The sequence below is a fragment of the Lepidochelys kempii genome, chromosome 6 (assembly GCF_965140265.1).
Source record: "Lepidochelys kempii isolate rLepKem1 chromosome 6, rLepKem1.hap2, whole genome shotgun sequence".
Classification (NCBI taxonomy): domain Eukaryota; kingdom Metazoa; phylum Chordata; order Testudines; family Cheloniidae; genus Lepidochelys; species Lepidochelys kempii.
In genome coordinates this window covers 15,928,986-15,956,558 of record NC_133261.1, presented here as the reverse complement: position 1 = coordinate 15,956,558, position 27,573 = coordinate 15,928,986, and the positions used below count along the sequence as shown (strand labels likewise).

Here is a 27,573-nt window from a genome sequence, read left to right as displayed (position 1 = left end):
AAGTCAAATCCGGCACCGGGCCCGGGCCCGCTGGGAACTGTAGTCCCAGGGGCTGGGGGCGGGCCGGGAGGCGTCGGCCCAGTGCATTCTGGGAATTGCAGTCTCCAGTAAGAGGTGCATGCCGGGAGCGGCAGTTCCAGCCAGGCTCGTTCCCCCCTCCGGAAACGCCCGAGCGGTAGCCGGAAGATCCCGATCTATGCAGCGAGCCGGCCCGGGGCATGCCGGGAAGAGTAAAGTTCCGTTTCCGGTGAGGGCGGGACTCAGGGTCTCCCGCGCGCGCTGGGGCCCCGCGTGAGCGAGTGGACGCGGAACGGGGCTGCCCTCGGTTGGGGCACGGAGAGGGGACACCCTGCCCCGGAAGCGGAGCCCGTGACCTGGAAGCAGAACCAGGAGCCGTCGGGGAGACGCCGCTATGTCCCTCATCTGCTCGAGTGAGTGACGGGCTGGGGGCTTGCGGGGGGACTTCCCCAGCCGGCCCCAGTTACGGGCCGAGCCGCGCGCCCCGTGGAGCTGGTACCCCCCCCCACCCGCCGGCCCTGGTGTCTCCCCAGCTCAAGGAGCCCCACGAGGAAACTCTAAAAGCTGCCCCCCCCCAACGTGCCGCCCGCTCGGGGGGGCCTCGAACTCGGCTCCTCTGCAAAGCCCGTGACCCCACCCCCTCCCCCCCGCAGGGACCCGAGTCTGCGCCTGCATCCATCCCTCTGCATGGCCGCTTCTGCCTGGCGCGCTGGGGCCAGTCGCTCCCCCGCCGGCGCCGTGTGGTTCTTGAGAAAGGAGCCGTGTCTGGGTTGGGAAGGGTCAAGGACAGACAAACAGATTCCCGCCCCCCTACCTCAAGGTGTTAGGGCAAGGGAATTTCATAGCCAACACAGTGATGGGGCCGGCATCACCCGCCTTTGCCTGCCCAAGGGATCAGGTACTAATTTTGCAGCTTGGGTGAATTGAAGGTGGCCTTCCAGAGTGAGATCGAGTGGGACTCAAACTCACAACCTTCAGTATTGTGGTAGAGCACCGTAACCCCTTGGCCACTGTGCTGCTAAATAAATAAATGTGGGGAGAATCAGTGGAGCTAAAATATCAGTAGAAACATTTTAGATGTTTGGGTGGAAATCTGCATGTGCAGTTTTCAATGGTGCCAAGCTCCTACCAGTTCATGCGGAAATGAGCTCAGAGAGCTTTCCATGGTAGCTCCTTCCCCTTATGCATGTGCACCATAACAATTAAACCTCTGAGTATTTCTCACATTTTATACCTGTACAAATGTTGCATGTAGCATTGGTCTGTACACCTCTGAAAGCTTGTGATATATAAAAGCAAGTCAAGGTTTTGCAGCCTATGCTATGGATTACATGTAACAGCACAGAAGAATAGCCATGGTGTTTGTAGTTATGTTAGATTCATCATTAACTGCCTGATCTGCCCCTGAGGAAGACTGAGCTGCTGGTTGAAAGGGAAATGTGTAGCACAAAGGAACTAACAGCATTATTAGAATGCAGACCTTGGGGAGAAGGACTGAGCACAGAAGTGTAAGTCGCTAAAAATAAACTAGGCCGTGGTGTCAGTAGCGTACATAGAAAACCTGGTGACAATGCTGTACACGTAGAGGCTGTAGGAAAAATTGATCTGTGTCTTGGGGCTTCTCTGGTAAGTATGGGGTACGGGTGGGGATTTAGGCTCTGTTTGTCCACTTGTCACCCCTGCAGTCTCTGTCTCTTTGCAGTCTCAAATGAAGTGCCAGAGCACCCGTGCGTGTCTCCGGTCTCAAACCACGTCTATGAGCGAAGACTGATTGAAAAATACATTGCGGAAAATGGGACTGACCCAGTGAACAACCAGCCGCTGTCTGAAGAGCAACTGATTGACATCAAAGGTATCAAGCAGAGGGGAGCAGAGCTAGAGGTGTGACCTGGTAGATTCTCACCAGCTCCAGGGAGCTGGGCAGACCATCGCTACCCTGATTGCCTGAGCTCCCACAGCTCACCAAGCAATTGCCAGGTGGGCCTGACCATCACAGAAAGGGTTGGGGAAGGAAGGACACCAAGAGAATCTAGGAACCCTTATAAAAGGGGTGAATCAGTATTCATTTTATCATCACCGACACCCAAAATCTTTAGGATTTCCCCATAGTCCTTTTACTTGCCAGGCAAATCCAAAGTTTCCTGGGGAGGCAGGCCCACTCTCACCAAACTCTGTACCTTTCCCCCAAGGAGTTTGGCTCTCCTCTGGCTCCTTTCTGGAGATGTTTTTTCTCTTGACATGCCTTCAGCCTTTTTGAATGCTGCCTCTTCTTCCTCTCCCCTGTTGGAATGAGCTGGGTTTGGCTTGTATAGGCCAGAGTCCTCCCACTCCCAGCAGCCTCTGAGAGGACTGGTTAATTGGAGTCAGCTGCTTGGGGATTTCTGTTCCTCTCCATCCCATTGACAGTTCACAGTATCACAAGAATTGCATCACTGGGATTTGGGGGGGGTCTCTGCTGTACCTGATACTGGCCACCATCCTAGGCAGACTATTGGGCTAGCTGGGCTACTAGCCTGGTCTGGTGTGGTAGTAGTTGAGACACCAGCTTACCTGCTGTGACCCAGTATGATGACTGCAGAGATATGTTAACAGCCTCATTTTGCAATGGGATTCTTCCACCAACAACTGATGTAGGCATAAAGTAGAGAATGAAGTGAGGGTGCAAATGGATCTGGATAAAGGGGTGAGTGAGCGGGTGTGTTTGAGGGTGGGCAGTGGGGATGGAGAAGTAGGGATGCAGGAGACAGGGAAAGGGATTAATCCTCGCTGCTGAGGCTAATACCCCCATGTGTCTCATTCACAGTTGCCCACCCGATCCGGCCCAAGCCACCCTCGGCCACCAGCATCCCGGCCATTCTGAAAGCCCTTCAGGATGAGTGGGTAAGGGCTGTCATGGGGACAGTGTTGGGGGCCATTGAAGTGGGCAGCTGATGGGATGGATGCCGGGGCAGCGGAAAGAACAGGGTTCTGCTCTGATTGGGTGGGGGGACCCGCCCTCTTTTGTTGCTGAGGTTGGGTGGAGCCATTCACTCTACGTACCCAGGTGGGCGGAGCTTGCTGAGCTGGGGTGGGCAGAACATTGAACCCTGGCTGTCTCCCTCACACTGTGGGTCCTTCCATAGGATGCTGTCATGCTGCACAGCTTCACACTCCGCCAGCAGCTGCAGACCACCCGCCAGGAGCTGTCGCACGCACTGTACCAGCATGACGCTGCCTGCCGCGTCATCGCCCGTCTCACCAAAGAGGTCACTGCTGCCAGAGAAGGTAAATCGGTGGGGGCAGGGGGTCTGACTGAGGAAAAGGCTGCAGCACCATGGGGACAGTCAGTCCAGGGAGGGATTCTGACTCTAATGCCCTGGGAGCAGGAGGGGGAGGAGCAGCTTGCGCCTCTGGAGCAGGCAGGGGTCAGTACTGATGGAAAAAGGTAGCTGTAACAAAACCTCTGTGGCACTCTTGTGAGCCTGCAGTTGGCTCCCATTTTAACCCATCGAGCTGCTGTTTGTGTCTCCGCAGCGTTGGCGACTCTGAAACCCCAGGCTGGCCTCATAGTCCCCCAGGCCATGCCATCTTCCCAGCCCAACATCACGGTGAGTCCTCCCTGCACAGCTCTCTCTGTGTGTCTCCTGACTGTGCTCTCTCTCCTCCTCCTGGACTCACGGGCCTCTTCTTTCCCTGATCCAGGGTGCTGGCGAGCCGATGGATCTGGGAGAGTTGGCAGGCATGACCCCCGAGATCATCCAGAAGGTAAGGAGTCATCCGTCCCAGATTCACCCTTTGCTCTGCTGCAGGAGTGACTCTCATTCCTGCTTCCCATGAGGTCACTCCTTTTCCATCTCCCTGACCCATCTGTTGTGCCCTGGTGCTTGCATGGCGTAGGCAGTCAGATAGCTGCCCTCCTGTGCTAGCCTTTCGACTATTAGCGTCACATTTCCTGAGTTCACTTTCCTGTTTTCCAGCTTCAAGACAAAGCCACGGTGCTGACCACGGAGCGTAAGAAGGTGAGAGCCTGCTCCCTGAATCCCCTTCCTTCCCTGTGATGGGGGGCAGGATCTGGGGGGGCCTGAGTTGGGAGGGGACTCTCCATTGGAGCAGGGGTAAAGAAGCAGGGAGGTGAGCTCAGCGGTTTTGGAGGTCTCTATGGAGGGAATCTGTCCTGTAAGGAGGAGGATCTCTCCGCTCCCTGGGTGGGGGAAAGGCAGGGTGCTGGGTGCTCTCCCAGAAGCATAGTCATTTCTCTTTGGGTGCTCTTCCTTCTGCAGAGAGGCAAGACGGTTCCAGAGGAGTTGGTGAAGCCGGAGGAGCTCAGCAAATATCGACAGGTGGCCTCACATGTGGTGAGTTCGCTGATGCAGAGGGTTGAAGGTTAACTTGGGGTCTCAAACCTTACTGCTGGCAGCGAATGCCTTCCCTGGATGGCACAGTCCCTTATGCAACTACACTGGGCTGGGCTGTCCCCCTTCAGAACCTGGGCACGCTTTATCACCACCCTGACATGGCAGCAGGGGGCGCTGTGCTGCTAGGGGATGGTCGCTGCTTCTCCCTCTTGGTCCACTGAGGCTCTGGAGTCTCCTCTCAGTAGGTGGGCCGTTAGCCCTGGTGCATCTCTTGGCACCTGGACCCTGAGCTGTCTCCTGCTTGCTTCTCCCATCATTGTTGGCCATTAACACTGCTGCTAATGATCGGAGCCGAGCAGGTGCTGGCTCGCAAGCACTGCAGGGGGGATATAGCAGGGTGCGGAACAGATCTGGGTGGGAACAAAGAGCCCTGATTATGGAATCTGTTTCCAGAGCTCTTTGTTAGGGTCCCTCCCTGTCTTGAGGGGCTCTTCCTGCTTGGCAGTGGTTCTGTCTGATCCCCCTTCTCTTTGTACAGGGCTTGCACAGCGCCAGCATCCCAGGGATCCTCGCTCTGGACCTTTGTCCTTCCGACACCAACAAGATCCTCACAGGTAAGGCAACAGCCTTGGCCCCAGCTTCTCCCACCGGCTGCCGGGGATTGTGGCCTCTGGGACCTACTGCTGATGTTCGCCAGAGGGCGGGGATATGGGTTAAAAGTCTCCCTGCTTCCTGGGGACACCCCTCTTCCGGCTGCGGGCTGGTGGGGATGAGGTAGAGGGCAGTAAGGACCTCTCTACTCACAGCTGCCGGGGATTGTGGGTCTTGTTCAGTTCCAAGGTGGTGGATGTTGAGGGGAGTCAGATCTGCACAGCTCTGGGCCCCATCCCCTCTGTTTGTGTTCCAGGCGGGGCGGATAAAAACGTCATTGTCTTTGACAAGAGCTCGGAGCAGATCCTGGCGACTCTCAAAGGGCACGCCAAGAAGGTCACCAGCGTAGTGTTCCATCCATCCCAGGTAAGGGCCAGGGCCAACTCCCCATCTCCGTTATGGCCATGCCATGCCAGGGGAGGGATTGTGGGGCCACCTCTTGGGGGTCTCCAGGCCCATATCGCAGTCTGGTCCCCTCCTACAATGTGCCTTGGTATTAACCCCTTCTCGCCCCTCCCAACACTGGTGCTCTAACCCCCAGGAATGTTCTCTCCCCACACATCTAGGAGCTGGTGTTCTCTGCTTCTCCCGATGCCACTATCCGGATCTGGTCGGTCCCAAGCGCCACTTGTGTGCAGGTTGTCCGGGCCCATGAGAGCGCCGTGACGGGGCTGAGTTTGCATGCCACGGGTGACTATCTCCTGAGCTCCTCTGATGACCAGGTGAGACTCAGGTCGCCCCGGCCCCTCCTTCCCCCCATGTCGATCAGCATGTGTGGGGAAGGTGTCGATCAGCAGGTGTGGGCAGGAGGCAGCGGAGGGCTGGCAACCGTGGGATGCACTCACGCCTTGTTCCTCTCTTTCAGTACTGGGCTTTCTCTGATATCCAGACAGGCCGTGTGCTCACCAAGGTCACAGATGAGACCTCTGGCTGCGGTAAGGATTGGGTATTGAGGACCCCTGGCTCGCAGGGTCATTGTGCTCCATTTTATTTTAGCTGGATGATTTTCTAGAGCATAAGATGAGGAGCTTGTTAAGAACATCTGTTTCAGAAATAGACTGTAGAACATGGTCACTATTAACCTTGGATTACATGTTCTCACTTCTTGCATGTTAATCTAGTGTACAGTTTAAGTGGAGTCCAACATCAAAATCAGATAAAGTTGCTTTCTGTAACATTTTTAGCAGGACCTTTTAAAGAAGCTATTTTATATGTTAAAAAAATATTTTCTCCTAGATAATTTTTCCATACTCTTGCTGGGGAAGAGGCTGCAGAAAGGGCTGTATTATGTGTCACACGAGTCCTTCAGAACCCTGTCATGGGGAAGGCTGGGAGAGGGCCTTGCTTTCTGCTGTGTCCTTTCGTTATCCAAGTGAGACGTCCCCTCTGGCAGCGTCCCTGAATCTTTCTGTCTTTCTCTGTCTCTGCAGCTCTCACCTGTGCTCAGTTCCACCCTGATGGGCTCATTTTTGGGACGGGGACTATGGACTCGCAAATCAAGATCTGGGACTTGAAGGTAGGGCTGGCTGACTGGGTGTGCCCGATGGCTGCGGAGCCTGGTGCTGGAGGATGCTGGCATTTTGGCACCTCCAGCCTCATGGCTAGGAGTGCATTCAGACTAAGGCCTGGTCTCTATATACTTTCTAGAGCATGGGGCCATCAGGCCAGCTATGGCCTCCTCCCTGGCATACTAGGATCTCTGCTTTCATTTAAAGAAAGATGTTTCTAGCTCTTACCTTGTTGTCACAACCATTCTCCACGTGACTGGTGTGTGAGTGAGGCAGCAGTGGCTTCCTGAGTTTGCAGACAGCCTGAAACAGTGGGGGCGAAGTGCTCCATTCAGCTCAGTGATGTTAGCTCTGCAATGTAACAATGCTGTACATTAACAATGACTGTGTTCAGCGCTGTTTGAAGCATGCAGGAAAAGAGAGGCTGATGGAGGTGCCATTGTTCTGATGAGCTCAGTGATGTTAGCTCTGCAATGTAAGGGGTGCGGAGAAGGCTCCTGTCCCCTGGACCAAGCTCTCTTTGTGGGAAGAGAAGATCCAGCCTACCTGCTGCCCCCATCTTTTCCCAGCTGGCCCAGGCCTGCCTTTCAGCGACGGGCGACTAACTGTCTGTCTGTCTCAGGAACGCACCAATGTGGCGAACTTCCCAGGGCACTCCGGTCCCATCACCAGCATCGCGTTCTCAGAGAATGGCTACTACCTGGCCACGGCCGCTGATGACTCCTCCGTGAAACTCTGGGATCTGCGCAAGCTCAAGAACTTCAAGACGCTGCAGCTGGACAATAACTTTGAGGTGCGTGCGACCCTCCTGCTCTGTCGAGCCCCGTCCCTGCTCTCCCACCCTCTCCCTGATATGATGAGCCAGCTGAGCGGTGTGACCTGGGGGCTTTTCCTCTACGTCCTTGTGCATCCTAGTTTGACTGGGCTTCTCCCTGCATCAGGGAGCCAGTGCCTAGTATGGGGTCTGTGCGTGCGTGTGTGGTGGGGGTCCTCTCTCTCCCCAGGTACCCAGGGTGGGTATATGGGGAGAGGTGTCCCTCTGGGAGCCAGGTGTATGGTAGCAGTAGGTGAGTGTGTGGGGGAGGGGGTTGCCCAGTATATGTGTGTGTGGGAGTACCTGGCAGCCTGGAACAGCTTCCCCCCCTCCCCCCGCTCCAGGTCTGGCTCAGAGTTGTGCCTGGGGCTCAGATATCTCTCTTCTCTGTAGGTGAAGTCCCTCATATTTGACCAGAGTGGTACCTACTTGGCCCTGGGTGGCACGGACGTCCAGATCTACATCTGCAAGCAGTGGACGGAAATCCTCCACTTCACAGGTGAGGTGCTCAGCTGGGAGAGTCATGTGCCTGTGCTGGACTCATCGAGTGGATGAGCAAGCTGCTCCTCTCCCTGTGTTCCTGAGATCCCATTCCCGTGGAGTGCGCTATGTGAGGTGGCCTTGGGGTGGAGGGCAAGGTCTAGTAGTATGAGTTCCAAATTAACCATGTGGTGTCTCTCCCCACAGAGCACAGTGGCCTGACTACGGGTGTGGCCTTTGGCCACCATGCTAAATTCATCGCTTCCACAGGCATGGACAGGAGCCTGAAGTTCTACAGTCTGTAGCCTCTTTTCCTAGGATCTGGGGGGATGGGCTGTGTCCTTCACTGTAGTGTTGGGGTTATTGGAGGGAGGTAACGTGGGTGGGGTTATCATTGCTTTACTTTGAGGTATCAGGGGCAGGCCAACCTAGCGCGCTCCCTCCCCTGTGCTCAAAGGCTTTGTTTTTCCAGTTTTGTGTTTGTCTTTCCGGCTTAATTCTGTTCTGTGATTGTAACAAACAAAATAGAACCAAACCCATCCACTGACAGACAGCTGTGAATGAGAGGCTGGATGGGGGAAAGAAGCGGGTGGTATAGGAATGGGAGAGAAGGGGGGATGGGGAAATGTGCATTTTTTTATTTTTTTTTTGGTAAGCAGCTATCTACTTTCATTAAAAAAAATAAAGAATGTTGAACCCTCTCAGGCTGTTTGAGTTGCATGTACCTTTTCCCAGATGAGCTGTGGGGTAGAGCATGGAGGGAAAAGAGCCCCTAGGCCTTGGGCAAGGGGATCTAAGGGTAAGAGATACTATCCACGTCATCTGAGTCCCTTCTAAGTGCTCCCAGTGCTGTTTGTGTAGTGATGACAGGAAGAGAGGTTGGGGCCTGCATAAGGTCAGTATGCCCTGGCCCCATCTCCTTGCAGTTCTCAGCTGATGAGTAAAGTCCTGGTACCTGGGTGAGTTGTAAAATTATCCACCTCCTTTGAGTTTGTGGGACAGCACTGGACTTGCTGTCGTTTGTTGAACAAACAGGCACTTGCTGTTTCTCCTGTGCCCCTCAGCTAGTGATCTCCAAACCCTTTAAGGATATGAATCCTCCCCAGTCCTCTGCAAAGTAGGTATGGAACGTATCACAATCCCATGTTACAGCAAGGGCATTGAACGTGGCAGAGGTCACATAGCAGGGCTGGGAATACCAGACTGCAGGCCTGAAGCCCTAGTCCTTGGTCTAACCACCAGATCAGGCCTCCCACAGCAATTCACAGATCCACAGAATTTAGTTTTGTTGCAGTTTGAACCACTAAAGATGAAATGGGTCATTTTAGTGGGGTTTGAAAGGGATTTGTCAAAGGGTGGCCCTGCTTGGAGGCCAGGACTAGTATGCCTGCCTCAGTTTCCCCTTCAGATTTCCCCAGAAATAGTCCTTAAAGACTTTCCAAATGTGCATAACCCTTGCAGGGTTAATTTATTACAAGAAACCACCCCAGGAAGCCAAAATTCCCCCAGCACAGTCCAAATTGTATCTGCAACACACCAAGTATAGTGCTAGACTCTCCAGGACAGCTCTTGTGTCTCATCACACCTCATGCCCAGCCTTGAGCCCTGTCTGGCTCTGAGTGAGCCAGCTTATCCTGTTGCTGCCTTCAGCCTTCTCCAGCGCAGGAAAGGCAGCAGGCCCAGCCCCTCCATTGGCTTCTTGACACTTCCTTCCCCCTCTCCAAGGAGGGTCTGTTGTGAGCATTTCCTGATTGGTTGCTCACAATGCATGTAACCAGGTGCACTGTATTTTGAAGGTTATACTGAAATGGCTGAACTGCAAGCCTTCTGCTGAGGAGAAGTCAGGCTGTGCTTGTGTTAGATCTTCAGTTGGTATCTAGAATGTGCTCGCTTCTGGTATTTAGGTCCTTAGAGAGAGTGATCTGGTGCTGGTAAAACAGTGCCTCACATCCTGCCTTCTCTACAGATAAAATAGATCAGATTTGCTTGTAGCAGGCCTCCAGCTGGTCCTGCAGGCCTCCAGCTGAGAGGGGTAACAGGCAGATGCACTACAGGAAATGTACACCTGAAAGCCACAAGGTAGGAGCTAGTTAGATCTGGCCAGGGCTGCCTAATGCACTGAGCCAGGTGCTGTGAGGTCCTACTTCCTAGGGGAAGCCTCATGTGTAGCATGGTTGGGGAAGGAGATAAGGAGAGTTTACCCTGCAGATAATGGTCCTAGGTTAGACAGGCCCCTAGCACTGAGTTTGAGGAGTTTCCATTACTGTGGTGATCAGTGTTTAGGAGATCCTTCCCATGGACCTCCAGCCACTGTAGGATGGAACAAATATGCTAGTGGACATCAGATCTACTTCACTAGAGGCCAGAGAGGTTTGAGAGTTACCCACAATGTTTCTGTTCAGAGGAACCAGCCTCAGTGGTGACAGAAGAGCCATGCTGCAGTGAGAGGGCACAAGGAGACCCTTACTCAGGTTACCAGCTATGTCTCAGGTTAGCTATTTGCTGGGCATCCAACAGCTAGGTGCCGCACTAGAGCATGCAGCAGGAGTGTGGGGGAAGAAATGTCTCATTGTCTCAGGTAGCTAGTTTACCTTCCCCTCCTGCAGGGAAACCAGGGGTCTTCCCCCTGATAGAGGAGGAAGGGGTTCTATCCCATCACCACCCCACAAACAAGTTCCAGCAGAGTAGATAGTGCCTAGAGCCAGGGCTGCTCAGGAAGTCAATCCCAGCCTGGAGCATGGTAGGAATGACTCCTTTAGTTAGATTTCCAGCCCCTCCCTTACCAGTCCATCAAGTGCCACCTGGGAGGCAGAGTCCACAAAGCAGCTGCTGGCTCCAGCCTCCCTCCAGACACAACGTGCACCACAAGCCGCTGGTGCAGTTCAGCAGTTTTTATTTTCCACCCTTGTTTGACAGTGAGCCACTAGAGAGCCTTTGGGATCTTGTCATCCAGCTCTTTCTCCTGCAGAGCAGGGTCACAACAATGAGGGAGGCCACAGCCACCAGAGACAGTACAGCCAGAAGCACAGGAGTGAGGTCCAGTCTGGAGACAGGGTCCAGAGGAGGAGGAAGAGGGTGTTAAGGCAATATTGGGTGTGTGACCTGCATTTGCACACTAAGACTAACACCCCTGCCCGTCTGATGCTGTTGCTACCCATTAACAGTGGGTTGGCCTTCACCACATCCATTTGAGGTTACACCTGATCAACTCAGTGTACCAGGCAAGCATCTGCATTAAGTCATCACCCATCTCTTCCTAGCAGGGGAGACTGATTCTTTGCAGGCTCCAGTCAGTCAATAAAGAAAGTTCATGGGGATAAATTCCATCCAGCAGAGGTCAGTGCTGATACCAGCCCAGTGCATTGTAGGCACAGTCTCCCTGGCTTGCAAGTCACCATCAAGGGGTTATTCACGCCCCACTGAGGTCTGCCTTGCTTTGAATGATGGGTTGGTTGTCCCTCACCACAGCAGGGAGGTAGTGTTCTTCTACTCCTGGGAGTCATACTATAGCAATCAACATAAGCTTAGATATTAAGATGATCACTTCTTGCTCATCCATGTGTGGCCCCAGGAACGTTTAGGACACATGGAGTAGTACCCACATTAGAGGCAGCATTGACTTGCAGGTCTCAGGCTATTATGCGAGACACCAGTTAACCATAATGGCAGGACAACTCACCTGTGTTCTCATAGACTTGCTCTCTGTGTGGCCCAGGACTCTCCTGGAAGATCACAGGTCCGCGAGAACTCACTAGGTCCTGGGGCTCTCCTGTCCCATTTCCAATATACAGAAACCGGCGGCCTCCTGGAAGATGGAAAGGGGAGAGTTGGAGAGCTCTCTGGAGACAACTCCCTAATGCTGTCCAAGGTTAGGTGGAGAGTGCAGTATTTGATGAGGCAGAGGCCACTGTAGACCCATCTGCCCAGATAAGTGGCTTCTGCTCAGTATGCCCAAAGAGCTCCTCCTGAGTTGGTCATTGGGGGTTTGGATCAGGTGGGAAGAGGCAATTTTAGCAGTAGCAGCCCACATTAGAAATCTGCTCTGGGGATCCCAGTGGCCCATTACAGTTCCTACATACTAAGGGTGTAGTTACAGAGTAGACCATAGTACCATCTAGCCCGGGTACTTGCCTCCAAATCCACAATACACCTAGCTAGTTTGGCAGGTCACATGTAGGAGATCTGGCTGAGTTCATATTGCAGTGACTACATAATGGGACAATTAGAGCTCTAGCTGTTATGCCCCAGGATATCCTCATATATTTGTTTGAAGCAGTGGGGCTGGGTGCTCTCAAACCCACATGGATGGCAGACCTTGCCACTGGTACACAGTGGAAGCTATGGAGACTTACCTATAGCAGCCCCTGATGGGCACATGGTCCTGCAGAGCTCCAGCTGGGAGGGACAGCAGGCAAAGGTACTACAGAAGAGGTACACCTGAAATCCACACAAATGGAAATGGAGTTAATGAGTAGCTCTGACCCAGCAGGTAGCAATTCTATTGTGACCAGTTTCCCTGCACTTAGACAGCACCAAGGGAGGGAATTTGGTCCCTTCAGCTCCAGAACAACTAGCTGCTATCACATGGCCTAAATCATAGAATCATAGAATCATAGAATATCAGGGTTGGAAGGGACCCCAGAAGGTCATCTAGTCCAACCACCTGCTCAAAGCAGGACCAATTCCCAGTTAAATCATCCCAGCCAGGGCTTTGTCAAGCCTGACCTTAAAAACCTCTAAGGAAGGAGATTCTACCACCTCCCTAGGTAACGCATTCCAGTGTTTCACCACCCTCTTAGTGAAAAAGTTTTTCCTAATATCCAATCTAAACCTCCCCCACTGCAACTTGAGACCATTACTCCTCGTTCTGTCATCTGCTACCATTGAGAACAGTCTAGAGCCATCCTCTTTGGAACCCCCTTTCAGGTAGTTGAAAGCAGCTATCAAATCCCCCCTCATTCTTCTCTTCTGCAGGCTAAACAATCCCAGCTCCCTCAGCCTCTCCTCATAACTCATGTGTTCCAGTCCCCTAATCATTTTTGTTGCCCTTCGCTGGACTCTCTCCAATTTATCCACATCCTTCTTGAAGTGTGGGGCCCAAAACTGGACACAGTACTCCAGATGAGGCCTCACCAATGTCGAATAGAGGGGAACGATCACGTCCCTCGATCTGCTCGCTATGCCCCTACTTATACATCCCAAAATGCCATTGGCCTTCTTGGCAACAAGGGCACACTGCTGACTCATATCCAGCTTCTCGTCCACTGTCACCCCTAGGTCCTTTTCTGCAGAACTGCTGCCTAGCCATTCGGTCCCTAGTCTGTAGCTGTGCATTGGGTTCTTCCGTCCTAAGTGCAGGACCCTGCACTTATCCTTATTGAACCTCATCAGATTCCTTTTGGCCCAATCTTCCAATTGGTCTAGGTCCTTCTGTATCCTATCCCTCCCCTCCAGCGTATCTACCACTCCTCCCAGTTTAGTATCATCCGCAAATTTGCGGAGAGTGCAATCCACACCATCCTCCAGATCATTTATGAAGATATTGAATAAAACCGGCCCCAGGACCGACCCTTGGGGCACTCCACTTGATACCGGCTGCCAACTAGACATGGAGCCATTGATCACTACCCGTTGAGCCCGACAATTTAGCCAGCTTTCTACCCACCTTATAGTGCATTCATCCAGCCCATACTTCCTTAACTTGCTGACAAGAATACTATGGGAGACCGTGTCAAAAGCTTTGCTAAAGTCAAGAAACAATACATCCACTGCTTTCCCTTCATCCACAGAACCAGTAATCTCATCATAAAAGGCGATTAGATTAGTCAGGCATGACCTTCCCTTGGTGAATCCATGCTGGCTGTTCCTGATCACTTTCCTCTCATGCAAGTGCTTCAGGATTGATTCTTTGAGGACCTGCTCCATGATTTTTCCAGGGACTGAGGTGAGGCTGACTGGCCTGTAGTTCCCAGGATCTTCCTTCTTCCCTTTTTTAAAGATTGGCACTACATTAGCCTTTTTCCAGTCATCCGGGACTTCCCCGGTTCGCCACGAGTTTTCAAAGATAATGGCCAGAGGCTCTGCAATCACAGCCGCCAATTCCTTCAGCACTCTCGGATGCAACTCGTCCGGCCCCATGGACTTGTGCACGTCCAGCTTTTCTAAATAGTCCCTAACCGCCTCTATCTCCACAGAGGGCTGGCCATCTCTTCCGCATTTTGTGATGCCCAGCGCAGCAGTCTGGGAGCTGACCTTGTTAGTGAAAACAGAGGCAAAAAAAGCATTGAGTACATTAGCTTTTTCCACATCCTCTGTCACTAGGTTGCCTCCCTCATTCAGTAAGGGGCCCACACATTCCTTGGCTTTCTTCTTGTTGCCAACATACCTGAAGAAACCCTTCTTGTTACTCTTGACATCTCTGGCTAGCTGCAGCTCCAGGTGCGATTTGGCCCTCCTGATAACATTCCTACATGCCCGAGCAATATTTTTATACTCTTCCCTGGTCATATGTCCAACCTTCCACTTCTTGTAAGCTTCTTTTTTATGTTTAAGATCCGCTAGGATTTCACCATTAAGCCAAGTTGGTCGCCTGCCATATTTACTATTCTTTCGACTCATCGGGATGGTTTGTCCCTGTAACCTCAACAGGGATTCCTTGAAATACAGCCAGCTCTCCTGGACTCCTTTCCCCTTCAAGTTAGTCCCCCAGGGGATCCTGGCCATCCGTTCCCTGAGGGAGTCGAAGTCTGCTTTCCTGAAGTCCAGGGTCCGTATCCTGCTGCTTACCTTTGTTCCCTGCGTCAGGATCCTGAACTCAACCAACTCATGGTCACTGCCTCCCAGATTCCCATCCACTTTTGCTTCCCCCACTAATTCTACCCGGTTTGTGAGCAGCAGGTCAAGAAAAGCACCCCCCCTAGTTGGCTCCTCTAGCACTTGCGCCAGGAAATTGTCCCCTACGCTTTCCAAAAACTTCCTGGATTGTCTATGCACCGCTGTATTGCTCTCCCAGCAGATATCAGGAAAATTAAAGTCACCCATGAGAATCAGGGCATGCGATCTAGTAGCTTCCGTGAGCTGCCGGAAGAAAGCCTCATCCACCTCATCCCCCTGGTCCGGTGGTCTATAGCAGACTCCCACCACTACATCACTCTTGTTGCACACACTTCTAAACTTAATCCAGAGACACTCTGGATTAAAGAGACACTCTGGATTAAATGGAGGACCCATTTAGCTGCAGTAGGGCTTTCTTCTTTGCTGGACTCTGGTCATTGGAAAGATGCTTACCTGAACAGAGTCTATCCAGCAGGGGGCAGTACCAGCCCCAGTGCATTACACAACAAGGAAGTTCTGTTGGACTAAGCCCCATGAGAACTCTGGTTTGGTACCTTCACTGTGTACATGAGGTGTGTCTTGAGGTGTAGCAATGCCATGGAGGCTGTTGACACCTGATGTTGGTAAGTGAATATTCTCTCCAACGCAAGAGAAATCCTGGGGAGCATTATCCACTAGCCAGCTGGAGTTAGGATATTAAACAGCAGAGATGCAGAGACTCCCAGCTGGTCACTGTTCTTATACAACCTGGATCACATGTAATTCAAGGGACTGTGTCTCTAAAGCAGCTATCATTTTGGGAGTAATGGCTGTAAGTGCCAGACTCAAGCAAGGTGTTAATTTAGGAGCATCATAGGCCAGTAGGGTGACCAGATGTCCCAATTTTATAGGGACAGTCCTGATTTTGGGGTCTTTTTCTTATATGGGCTTCCATTACTTCCCCCCCCCCCCGTCCTGATTTTTGACACTTGCTGTCTGGTCACCCTATAGGCCAGTGAGATCAAGGGAACCAATTCCTCCAGCTTGGGGGGGGGGCGAGGAGGAGGGAGAGAAGAGGTTTTTTTAAAGGCACACCTTCCCACTTGGCTATGGCCTCATCTAGAGGCAAGCTTCACAAAAGGTGGGGACATTGCTCTTTGCTCTTTGTGAGAGGAGCGCAGAGGGCACAGGTCCCTGCCTGACCAAGAAAGGACCCTTTCCACCCCTGAGTGGATTCAGGCCGTCCTTACCTCTCCATCAAGTGCTATCTGGGAGGCTGAGTCCACAAAGGCAAAGGTGGAGAGGACAAAGCGCTGGTGGTGAGTTGGGAAGGGCAGCTCAGAGCCCACGGACACAAGCTGGGCTCTGTAGTTGTCTCCCAAGAATGGACACCTGAGAGCAAAAGGGACACTGTTCAGTTTTGACTAAGTACTATTCTTTCCTCCACTAATAGCCACTAGGATGCCTGTACCTCACTCACGCGTCCACCAGGATGGGCCACTGCGGCTGCTGCAGGGGGTTAGCGCTTGGGTGGCCCAGCACTGGTGCAGAACCAGAACCAGGGACGGGTCTGTTCTCTGCAGGATGCGAACCTCCATGTAGACAGGGTCCCTGAGCACCTTCACCCAGGGTAGTCTCTCTCTGTGAGATAGGATCTGTAGCTCAGGTCTGTGGGGGAGAGAGCAGGAGGAGAGCAGAGCTGAGATGCCTGTGGCCCTTCAGGGGGATGGGATCTCTGTGCTGGAGTCAAAGGGGCTGCCTACCTGTGGCGATGCGCAGCTCAAGCTGGAGGGGTCCTGCCTGGGTGACTGGAGCAGGTGTGGGGGGCAAGAAGACCTCGACCTGGACTGGCAGGAAGTCACTGGCATTGTAGATGCAGCGAGCATGGAGGCTGCACAGGAGAGAGCAGAGGGAAGAGACCGGGGGGAGGTGGTGGGGGGCATGCTCAATGAAGTCAGATTGAGCTAATACTGCTTCTGGCAGTGACCTTATTAGTGCTTGAGACAAGCAGGGTCAGGCCCTATCAGTACTTGGATGGGAGACATCCAAGGATGCCAGCACATCAACCCTTCCAGCAACTCGTATGTTCTTCCTTACAACTCAGGGGCTCAGCAGGAGTGTCTGAGCACGACCACATGGGGGCCTTCTCAGACAGGCTAGAAGCACCTGCTCACCTGTAGTCAAATCTCATTCCTGGCATACCGAGTGCCATGAACAGAGGGTACTTCTGGTCTGCCTCCCTAGATGAGCCCATTACAGCAGTTGTTTCTATATGCTGTTAGGTAGGTGGTGCACTGCATCTCAGAAAAGGGTTAGCTCACTTCAGAAGATGGCTTCGACTGCAAGATGCTTGGGAAACCTTCTGGATAGGAGAAGCTGTTGAAGTGGGGAATGGTGGGATCACAGTATCTCACTAGTCAGTGAGGCAGCCTATTCCCTTCCCCTTGGGAAATGGGAAGGTTGGAGTTATTTCTCCAACACCATCCCTTCAAGCAGGGAGCAGGACAACTTACACGAAGAGGCTGTCCCAGATGATGGAGCCATCTGGCCCAGTCTGAATGTCAATGCCTGAGATCAGCTCGTTCTCATAGATCAGTTTGTCCCCAGTCACCTGGCAGAGTTGAAACATAAGGTGGGTTAGTCCCCGAAGACCCTGAGCAGAGCACTCACCCTGGCTTCCACAGAGAGTGTCCTCACCGGGACTGTGGTGCCACACAGCATGAGAGGGAAGTGGAAGATCACAAAAGCCTCTGTCATCCTGATGGGATCACACCTCGTCTGGGCATAGGCTAGCCCTGTCTAGGATGATGGGGTGATCAGACATGTCCCTGGAGACCACCAGAACGAAGTGACCATCCACAAGGCACTGAACAGTGACTAACACAAGGGAGCAGGTTAAGTACAGAGGCCTTAGAGAAATAGATTTGGAACACGATGGGGCAGGAGTCCTGGATCCCACCCTGGTTTATATAGTGATTGTTGTTAAGCATCAGTATTTCATATTCCTTGTAGGGCAGCAGCTTGTATCTGTCAAGAATCAGCAGAGCTCTCGAAACAGGTTCCAGGCCATACTAACTCACAATGCATGGAGCTAGAAAATGGGGTTCCTCTGCTAGTAAGGTAGCAGCAGAATGTGTGTTGCGTAGGATCTATATACACACTGGCTATTTCTCAGCCTCAACTCTGTGGATGCCAGGCTGTGCTCCCTGGCTGCTCTCTTCTGCCACACACATTTGGTGGTGTTAGTCTTGCTTTACTCAAGACAGATCTGAAGAGCAGATAAGCGAGACCATGATCTGGGAAGTAACTCATTCTGCATGTGACTGGCACTCACTGCAACCCTCAGTAAGAGGTACATGACAGTAGTTTCCACTTGGGACAGCAGTCCTAGAGCAGCAGCTAAATCCGAGCCTAGTTCACCACATTAATAGGTGGTGACCAATCAAATCTGAGAGTGTATTGCTAGGCTTCTCAGGACAGAGAAGGTTTCCATGAGTCAACACAAGGCCAGGCCTCCTACCTGTGTTGCCATAGTAGCAGGGGTAGTGAGGTCAGTCTCATCATAACAGCAGCCAGCCTGGAAGCAAGCAGCTTGGCCTGGGGCATCTGCACAAGGAATCTTCCCAGCCACCACATGGCACTACTCCTGTGTGAGATGAGCCCCTAGAACAGCAGGGTGTGGATTAAGGAGAGCTGGAGATCCTCTGAAGGGATTGCAGTTGGGGAGCTGCCTGCTGCTTGGGAGGGGCCGGGTGAAAAGTGCAAAGCTTAGGGTGAAAAGTCCCATGGTAACTGATGTTTTATTTCAAGCCCCATCTCCTGGAAACAAGGAACTAGCTGAGAACCTCAGTGTGCATTCAAAAGAAAAGTAAGTTTCTTGCCCTCACAGTTGCAGAGAAAAGCTTGAAAACAGGGCTCAAGCACACCCCAAGTGCCCCAAAAATCAGAAGGCCAAGTTGCCTGGATAACAGCTGGTGAAACAGAGACACTTGTTCTCAGGGGATAGGTCTGAGACTCCCCCATTGAGGGGATGGATGTCCCAGGCACGTGAATAGATCACCTGGGAGAGTATCAGTCCTGGAATCGAGGGGTCTACTCAGTGTATCCTTCTGGGATCGGATGATTTAGTTGGGGATTGGTCCTGCTCTGAGCAGGGGGTTGGACTTGATGACCTCCTGAGGTCCCTTCCAAGCCTGATATTCTATGATTCGAAGTGGGCGGGCAGGCACAAGGTCGAGTCAGTGTGCAGGTGGCCATGGTATGAATGAGGCCTTTTTCTTTCTTGTTCTGTGTGATTAGGTTATTGAAAAACGGAAGTAGATACAGAGAAGAGTCACAAATGCAATTTGCCGTCTGGAAGAAGTGCCGGCTAGCAAGAGACTTACAGAACTCAGTCAGTTTAGCTTATCGAAAAGGAGATCAAGAAGTGGCTCAAGTACAGTGCCCAAGTACATTCATAGGGAAAAAAGACTGCTATTAAAGGGCTCTTTAATCGAGTAGAGAAGGTAGAACAAGATCCAGCGGTTGGAAGTAGGAGCCAGACAAATCCATGGACGGTGCGTACAATAGCCTGGGGAGGCTGTACCTCCGCAAAGAGCCCCGCTCTGCCCAAGGCCCCCTCCTTCTGCTGCTGGTAGTTGGCCCCAGCCCAGGCAAGCAGCCTGCTCCTCTTCCGGGAAGCCTGCTGGGCTGGGGCTGGGGCTAGGGCGGCTAGGACTTGGGGTGGCTGGGGCCGCACCACCCAGTTCTCCAGGGCTGGGGGGAAAGGGAGGGCTGCCCGATGCCCACCCGTGGTCTGGTGCTGGGGGGCAGCCCACCCACCCAGTGCTGCGGGGCTGCGGGGGCAGCCTGCCTGGTGCTCTGGAGCTTCAAGAAAAGCACAAAGTATTGCGTCACTCACAATAGCATGATGAGAGTTGGTAACTCTGTCTCTGCTTCTTCCCCACTTCCCTGTTGTGTTGTGAACACTGGGGTGGGGGGCCATGGGGGGAGGAATGTAAAACTCATTCAAAGATGCTTTATCTTTGTGGCAGGCAAGGTGTGTAGAGAAACTGCTCCTGTGACTGGGGAATGGAGAACGGGCCCCTGAGCCTGATGCTAACAGATGCCAAACACGCCTCCCCCACAGCTCTGCTAGTACTCTTAACTCTGACCTACACACATGCTGCTAGTCTGGTCTTCTGTCCCACTGCTCTGCACCCCCTTGCCCTGTATGTCAATCTCTGGCTTGCAATTTTAACTGCTCCTGCTTGGGCCCACACTGAGATTTAAACTCCATGATCTTCAGAGCAAAAACCAGGCGATTCTGAACGAAAAGGACTAACCATCTCTAGGGAGTGGCTGTAGCACACTCATTAACATCCATGTGAACCAGCCCCTAGAGAGCAACAGATCCCCAAGCTCCCCTCATGCGGGTGACATCATCATCTCCGTACAGGTGTAGTCCTGGCCCCTAGTCACCCTGGTGCTTTATCCCTTCACCAATCCCATAAGGGACAGCTGCTGAGACCTAACATTACATGTCATACATTTGGAAGGATCAGGCCTGAGTAGGGGGATCTGTGGGCAAAACCCCAGAGGTCCGAAAACAGTGGTGTTAATTCACTAGGAGTCACTGCGTTCTGTCTGAGTCAGTGTTGGAACAGGGCTCTGGCGTGGTGCCAGGGGCTGATGGAGGTGCCATTGTTCTGATGAGGTGTGGAACTGAGGCCCATGATTGTTAATGATTTTATAGCTCTTTTAAAATAAGATTAAGGGGGTTAGCCCTAGTGGCCTGTGCAGAGTCCAAGTTAGGGGTGAAACTAGTGAAAAAGCAGGGAGGCCTCATACCAGGCCTTGAAGAAACCTAACCTGGCCAAGTATGGAGCTCCACAGACCGAGGCAGGCCTCAGCCTGAGCTATGTGAAACCTGAGGATGAGATGTAAGGACACCTCAATAGGCTTAGGCCTCTTGAGCTTCTCTTGGCTGGTGGTTTTCCTAGGCTCCGTCTGTCTTTTTCTCATGGCACTGCTACCCCTCAGTACGTTTACAGTACAAAATTATTTCAAAATTATTCTATTCGAATTTTCGGAAGCTATTTTATACGTTTGGTCTTCTGTGTCCCTACTAAAGCGGGTGAATTTGGCAGATTGCGTCCACAGTACCAAGGCTGGCATCAAATGTCAGAGCGGTGCACTGTGGGTAGCTATCCCACAGTTCCCACAATCCCTGCCGCCCATTGGAATTCTCTGTTAAGCTCCCAGTTAAGCATGATGGGGCAAAAACATTCTGGCGGGTGTTTCTGGGTGTGTGTCACCAGAAAGCTACGGCAGACAATCGTTTCGCCCCTTTTTGGCATGCAGACGCCATACTGCTTTCAGCAGACGGTGCACCGCTGCTCTCCTGCTACGATGAATCCACCTCTCCAACTCAACTCTGCTCGGCCATTGTGAATCGAGCAACACAGCTTCTGCCGCCAACTCTGCTCTCCCGCTATTGCCACGCTTGCGAGCTTCTCCATGTTGTCTGTCCTGGGCTCCCACCTCTGTGAAAGCCACAGAAGACAACCATTGTCAGTCTTTGTTCGGCTACCGTGACCCAAACAGCACAGCTTCCGCTGCCACTCTGCTCTCCTGCGTTTCGCACCCCTTTTCCAGGATTACCCGTGCAAGCGCCATAGCCATGGAGCCCGATCAGATCTCTGCTGCATTTTGACCATTGTAAATACCTCATGCATTATGCAGCAGTATGTGCAGTACCTGCAAGACTGGGCAAGGAAGTGATGACAGCACGATTACTATACTGATGAGGACACGGACACAGATGGTACGGCATGTGGTGATTGGGAGATCATGGTGCTGTTGGGCCAGGTTCATGCGGTGGAATGCCGATTCTGGGCCCAGGAAACAAGCACAGACTGGTAGGACCGCATAGTCTTTCAGGTATGGGAAAGATTCCCAGTGGGTGCGAAACTTTCGTATCCGTAAGGCCACTTTCATGGTACTTTGTGACTTGCTGTCCCCTGCCCTGAAGCGGAAAGACACCAAAATGAGAGCAGCCCTCACAGTTGACAAGCGAGTGGACATAGCCCTGTGGAAGCTTGCAATGCCCAACCGCTACCGGTCAGTCGGGAATCAGTTTGGAGTGGGGAAATCTACTGTTGGGGCTGCTGTACTGCAAGTAGCCAACGCAATCATTGACCAGCTGCCACTCCCACTCATCAAGGGGAGTGACTTTGGGAAACGTGCAGACCATTGTGGATGGCTTTAATGCACTGGGATTCCCTAATTGCGGCGGGCAATAGATGGAACACATATCCCCATCTTGGCCCTGGAACACCGGGGCAGCCAGTACATAAACTGCAAAGGGTACTTTTCCATGGTGCTGCATTTCATCGACATCAATGTGGGACGACCTGGAAAGGTGCATGACGCTCACATCTTGAGGAACTCTGGTCTGTTTGAACAGCTGCAGGAAGGAACTTACTTCCCAGACCAGAAAATTACTAATTGGGGATGTTGAAATGCCTATAGTTATCCTGGGGGACCCAGACTACCCCTAAATGCCATGGCTCATGAAGCCGTACATAGGCACCCTGAACAATAGTAAGGAGCAGTTCAACTCTAGGCTGAGCAAATGCAGAAAGGTGGTAGAATGTGCATTTGGATGTTTGAAAGCACGCTGGTGCAGTTTAGTGACTCGGTTAGATCTCAGCACAACCAATATTCCAATTGTAATTGCTGCTTGATGTGTGCTCCACAATATCTGTGAGAGTAAGGGGGAGACATTTATGGCGGTGTGGGAGGTTGCGGCAACTTGCCTGGCAGCCAGTTTCACACAGCCAGACACCAGGGCGATTAGAAGAGTGCAGCAGGGCCCGCTGCAGATCAGAGAAGCTTTGAAAGCCAGTTTCATGAGTGGCCCGGGTACGCTGTGAGAGGAGTTGTTGTTTCTCTTAAAGTTACCTACCCTCCCCCCCCATATATATATATATATATATAAAAGGAAATAAAGTCACAATTGTTTAAAAACCGTTCTTTATTAGGTGTTGCACAAAACATTGAGAGAAATCAGAAGCTAGAGGGGGGTATTGGGTTAGGGGGGTGGACGAGGAGGAGGGAAGGACTAGTCCAGAAACCAAATCAAAATTTAGGATATGCCAGCTTTCTGCTGCTTGTGCAATCCTCTGGGGTTGACTGTGTTGGTCCTCGCAGCCTCCCCCTGGCCATGTACTTGGGTGTTTAGGTGAGGAGGCTATCGAACTTGGGGAGGAGGGAGGGCGGTTATTCAGGGGCTGCAGCGGCAGGCTGTGGTCTTGCTGCCTTTCCCGCATTGGATCCACTATACAGCGGAGCATGTCAGTTTGCTCCCCCATGAGCTTGAGAGCAGGCAGGATGCTATGGTCATCGCCCACGTCCTTCCTCTCTTCATATTCATGTAACGCTTTACACGACTCTGCATTTGTTTGCCTCCATACATTCAACTGGGCCCTATCAATGCGGGAGGACTGCAAGAGCTCAGCAATCGTGGTCCCGAGTTCATTCATTTTCCACCTTCTAATCTGGACCAGCCTCTGGGACGGAGTAGATAGGGGCTGCATTGAAACATTTGCACCTGCAGACTGGTGGGACTGCATAGTGTTGCAGGTATGGGATGATTCCCAGTGGCTGCGAAACTTTCATATGCGTAAGGCCACTTTCATGGAACTTTGTGACTTGCTGTCCCCTGCCCTGAAGCGGAAAGACACCAAAATGAGAGCAGCCCTCACAGTTGAGAAGCAAGTGGCCATAGCCCTGTGGAAGCTTGCAATGCCCGACAGGTACCGGTCAGTCGGGAATCAATTTGGAGTGGGGAAATCTACTGTGGGGGCTGCTGTGCTGCAAGTAGCCAATGCAATCAATGACCAGCTGCTATCAAGGCGAGTGACTTGGGGAAACGTGCAGACCATTGTGGATGGCTTTAATGCGCTGGGATTCCCTAAGTGCGGCGGGCAATAGACGGAACACATATCCCCATCTTCGCCCTGGAACATCAGGGCAGCCAGTACATAAACCGCAAGGGGTACTTTTCCATGGTGCTGCAAGCACTGGTGGATCACAAGGAACGTTTCACTGACATCAATGTGGGATGACCTGGAAAGGTGCATGACACTCGCATCTTCAGGAACTCTGGTCTGTTTGAACAGCTGCAGGAAGGAACTTACTTCCCAGACCGAAAATTACTGTTGGGGATGTTGAAATGCCTATAGTTATCTTGGGGGACCCAGACTACCCCTAAATGCCATGGCTCATGAAGCCGTACATAGGCACCCTGGACAGTAGTAAGGAGCAGTTCAACTCTAGGCTGAGCAAGTGCAGAAAGGTGGCAGAATGTGCATTTGGACGTTTGAAAGCACGCTGGTGTAGTTTACTGACTCGGTTAGATCTCAGCACAACCAATATTCCAATTGTAATTGCTGCTTGTTGTGTGCTCCACAATATCTGTGAGAGTAAGGGGGAGACATTTATGGCGGGGTGGGAGGTTGAGGCAACTTGCCTGGCGACAAGTTTCACACAGCCAGACAACAGGGCGATTAGAAGAGCGCAGCAGGGCGCGCTGCAGATCAGAGAAGCTTTGAAAGCCAGTTTCATGACTGGCCAGGGTACGCTGTGAGAGGAGTTGTTGTTTCTCTTAAAGTTACCTGCCCCCCCCCATATATATATATGAAAGGAAATAAAGTCACAATTGTTTAAAAACCGTTCTGTATTAGTTGTTGCACAAAACATTGAGAGAAATCAGAAGCTAGAGGGGGGTATTGGGTTAGGGGGGTGGACGAGGAGGAGGGAAGGACTAGTCCAGAAACCAAATCAAAATTTAGGATATGCCAGCTTTCTGCTGCTTGTGCAATCCTCTGGGGTTGACTGTGTTGGTCCCCGCAGCCTCCCCCCCTCCCCCCCGCCATGTTCTTGGGCATCTGGGTGAGGAGGCTATCGAACTTGGGGAGGAGGGAGGGCGGTTATCCAGGGGCTGCAGTGGCAGTCTATGGTCTTGCTGCCTTTCCCGCATTAGATCCACCATACAGCGGAGCATATCAGTTTGCTCCCCCATGAGCTTGACCATAGCATCCTGCCTGCTCTCATCGCCCACGTCCTTCCTCTCTTCATATTCATGTAACGCTTTACACGACTCTGCAATTGTTTGCCTCCATACACTCAACTGGGCCCTATCAATGCGGGAGGACTGCAAGAGCTCAGCAATCGTTGTCCCGAGTTCATTTTTCCACCTTCTAATCTGGGACGGAGTAGATAGGGGCTGCATTGAAACATTTGCGCCTGCTGCAGGAGAAGAAAAAGGGAGGGTAGTATTTTAAAAGATACAGTTTAGAGAACAAAGGGGACGCTGTTTCTCAGTGAAACAGGCAATTCATAATACACAGCACGTGTTCTTTCTGTACAAGGTCTCATTTTGCCTCTCAGACTGAAGTGCTTGCCACTTTGGTGTGAGTAAGCCATCACATGCGGCCGGGCAACAGAATTCAGCTTGCAGCTCCTTGATTTTTTTTGTACGACACTGTTCTGTTTCCCTGGAGTAGCCTCTTTCCGTCATGGCAGTGGAGAGTTTAATGTACGTATTTGCGTTCCTTTTTTTGGAACATAGTTGTGCCAGAAGAGATTCGTCTCCCCAACATGCAATGAGATCCAGTACCTCCCGTTCAGACCAAGCTGGAGCTTGTCTGCGAATCCTGGACTGCGTGGTCTCTTGAGATGGTGGACTCTGCACGGTCTCCTGTGCTGGTGGACTGTGCTGATGGTGACCAAACAGGAAATTCAAAAGTTCCAGGGGCTTTTACTGTCTACCTGGCTCGTGCATTGGAGTTCAGAGAGTTGTCCGGAGCGGTCACAAGGGAGCATTCTGGGATAGCTCCTGGAGGCTAATATTGTCAAATTGCGTCCACAGTACCTCTAACCCGGAACTGCGATCTCAGTTTTAGTGTTACTCCACTTGCCAAGGTGGAGTACAGAAATCGGAGTAAAGAGCCCTTTAAATTGAAAAAACTGGTTTGGTCGTGTGGATGGAACCAGTTTTATTTCGAGGTAACTCGCCTAATTCTGAAATAACTGCGTACTGTAGACCAGGCCCAAGTCTCCCTACTTCAGCAGGAGAAACATTTGGCCATTTTTCTATCATACTCAGCACTTTTCCCCTAAGTGGAGAAGTTTCATCCTCTCCTCCAACTCTCTCCTGTCTGGTGTCTCTGCCCCAGAAGTCAATGGAAGGATTCCCATGGACTTTGAAGCAGACCTTTTCTGTCACGGGAAAATCATCCCTCACCTTCAGTGTCTGGAAGAAACCCCACGCAATGACGTTTTACACATCTTCAGAACTGGCCTTTCAGTAGACTACTGAGGCCTCCCTTCTTCTTCACCCTGCCTTTAGAATTAGGGATGGCCAGGTTTTTCCGTTTAAAGATTTTTATAGGGAGCAGTAGCAGAAATACAGAACTTACACCCTTGTGTCTGAAACTTGTTCTTCTGCTGCCACCCTATTGTATTGGCTCCAGGGTAGTTTGGTTAGCTAAGCCTTCCCCTTCCATCACTGTAGTCCTGGAAAGCACACTGCTGCCCCCTCCCCATAACTGCCCATCAGCCAGTATTGACCCCCAGTTTTGCATCATTTAAATACACCATTGAGTTGTTGGAGGAAACAGCTTATTGCTATTGTTCTATCCTGGCACAGATCAGTGCTGGCAATCCTCATTCAAACATTGTAGCTTGCACCACTCCCTTTGGATTGTTTCTGGTACCCTAAGGCAATTATATGTCTTACTTCTGTGCCAAGATGATACCAAGTCTTTCATGTGCAGGATTGTCTATGCTGACTGCATTGTCACATCATTTAGCTGGTAGAAGGAAAGTCACAGGCACCCATCCAGCTGCATGCAACTTGTATCTCCAGTGTTGCGTTACTGCTTATAGTTGGCTGTCCGCTGCCACTATTGAGCTTTCAGGGAACCCCCTCTCTTCTGTCACAGACTTTAAGGCCAGAAGGGACCTGAGCTCCTGAGTAGTCTGAGCCCCTGCACATTACAGGCTACAGAACCTCACCCACCCACTCCTGCAATAGACCCATGACCTCTGTCTGAGTTAGCGATGTCCTCAAATAATGATATAAAGACAAAACTAAACAGAATCCCCACATTTACATTAGTTTAAACCTGCAAGTGACCCGTGACCGGTGCTGGAGAGGACGGCAAACCCCCACCGACAGGGTCTCTGACATGGGGGAAATTACTTCCCAATCCCCAAAATGGTGATCAGTGAGACCCTGAACATGTGAGCAAGACCCACCAGCTAGATACCTTGGGGAAAGAATTCTCTATAGTAACTCAGAGCCCTCCCCATCTGGTGTCCTTTAAACCAGCCCTTGGAGATCTTTGCAGCTCGCAGTCACAGAGCGCTCGTGTGCCATTGTAGGCAGTCTCATCCTACCCTCCCCTCCATAAACTTATCAAGCTCAGTCTTGACGCCAGTTACGCTTTTTACCGCCCCCCCACTCCCTTTCAAAGGTTGCTCCAGAATCTCACTCCTCTGATAGAGAAACTTTTGTCTAATCTAAAGCCTAGACTTGCTTATGGCCAGTTTATATCCATTTGTTCTTGTGTCCACGTTGGTGCTTATGTTAATTCCTCTCTGATAGTAATCCCTCTGATGCATTTAGAGAGAGCAGTCATCTATCTCTCCTCAGCCTTCTTTTGGTTAGGCTAAATGAAAGTATTTCAGTCTCCTCTCCTAAGTGAGGTTATCCATTTCTCTGGATATACTAGTAGCCCTTCTCCATATCTGGTCCAGTTTGAATTCATCTTACACATGGGAGACCAGAATTGCACACAGTATTCCAGATGAGGTCTCACCAGTGCCTTGTATAATGGTACTAGCACTTCCCGCTCTCTACTGGAAATACCTCACCCGAGTATCCCATGACTGGGTTAGCCTTGTT

At 51.7% G+C, this 27,573-nt stretch overlaps 1 protein-coding gene and 1 pseudogene across 1 annotated transcript; one reads left to right on the top strand and one right to left on the bottom strand.

Moving 5' to 3' along the window:
• The first annotated feature begins 325 nt into the window (after positions 1 to 325).
• On the top strand, positions 326 to 8,506 carry PRPF19 (pre-mRNA processing factor 19). Its single transcript, XM_073346896.1, has 16 exons — positions 326 to 431; positions 1,721 to 1,870; positions 2,822 to 2,898; positions 3,141 to 3,282; positions 3,532 to 3,605; positions 3,700 to 3,762; positions 3,975 to 4,016; positions 4,278 to 4,352; positions 4,891 to 4,966; positions 5,260 to 5,369; positions 5,570 to 5,725; positions 5,869 to 5,938; positions 6,434 to 6,519; positions 7,134 to 7,304; positions 7,719 to 7,824; positions 8,013 to 8,506. Exons 1-16 carry the CDS (start codon positions 413 to 415, stop codon positions 8,108 to 8,110), a joined length of 1,515 nt encoding a protein of 504 aa, XP_073202997.1. The 5' UTR covers positions 326 to 412; the 3' UTR covers positions 8,111 to 8,506.
• Positions 8,507 to 10,697: 2,191 nt separating this feature from the next.
• LOC140913271 (zona pellucida sperm-binding protein 1-like) lies at positions 10,698 to 18,405 on the bottom strand (annotated as a pseudogene).
• Between the last annotated feature and the right edge of the window lie 9,168 nt (positions 18,406 to 27,573).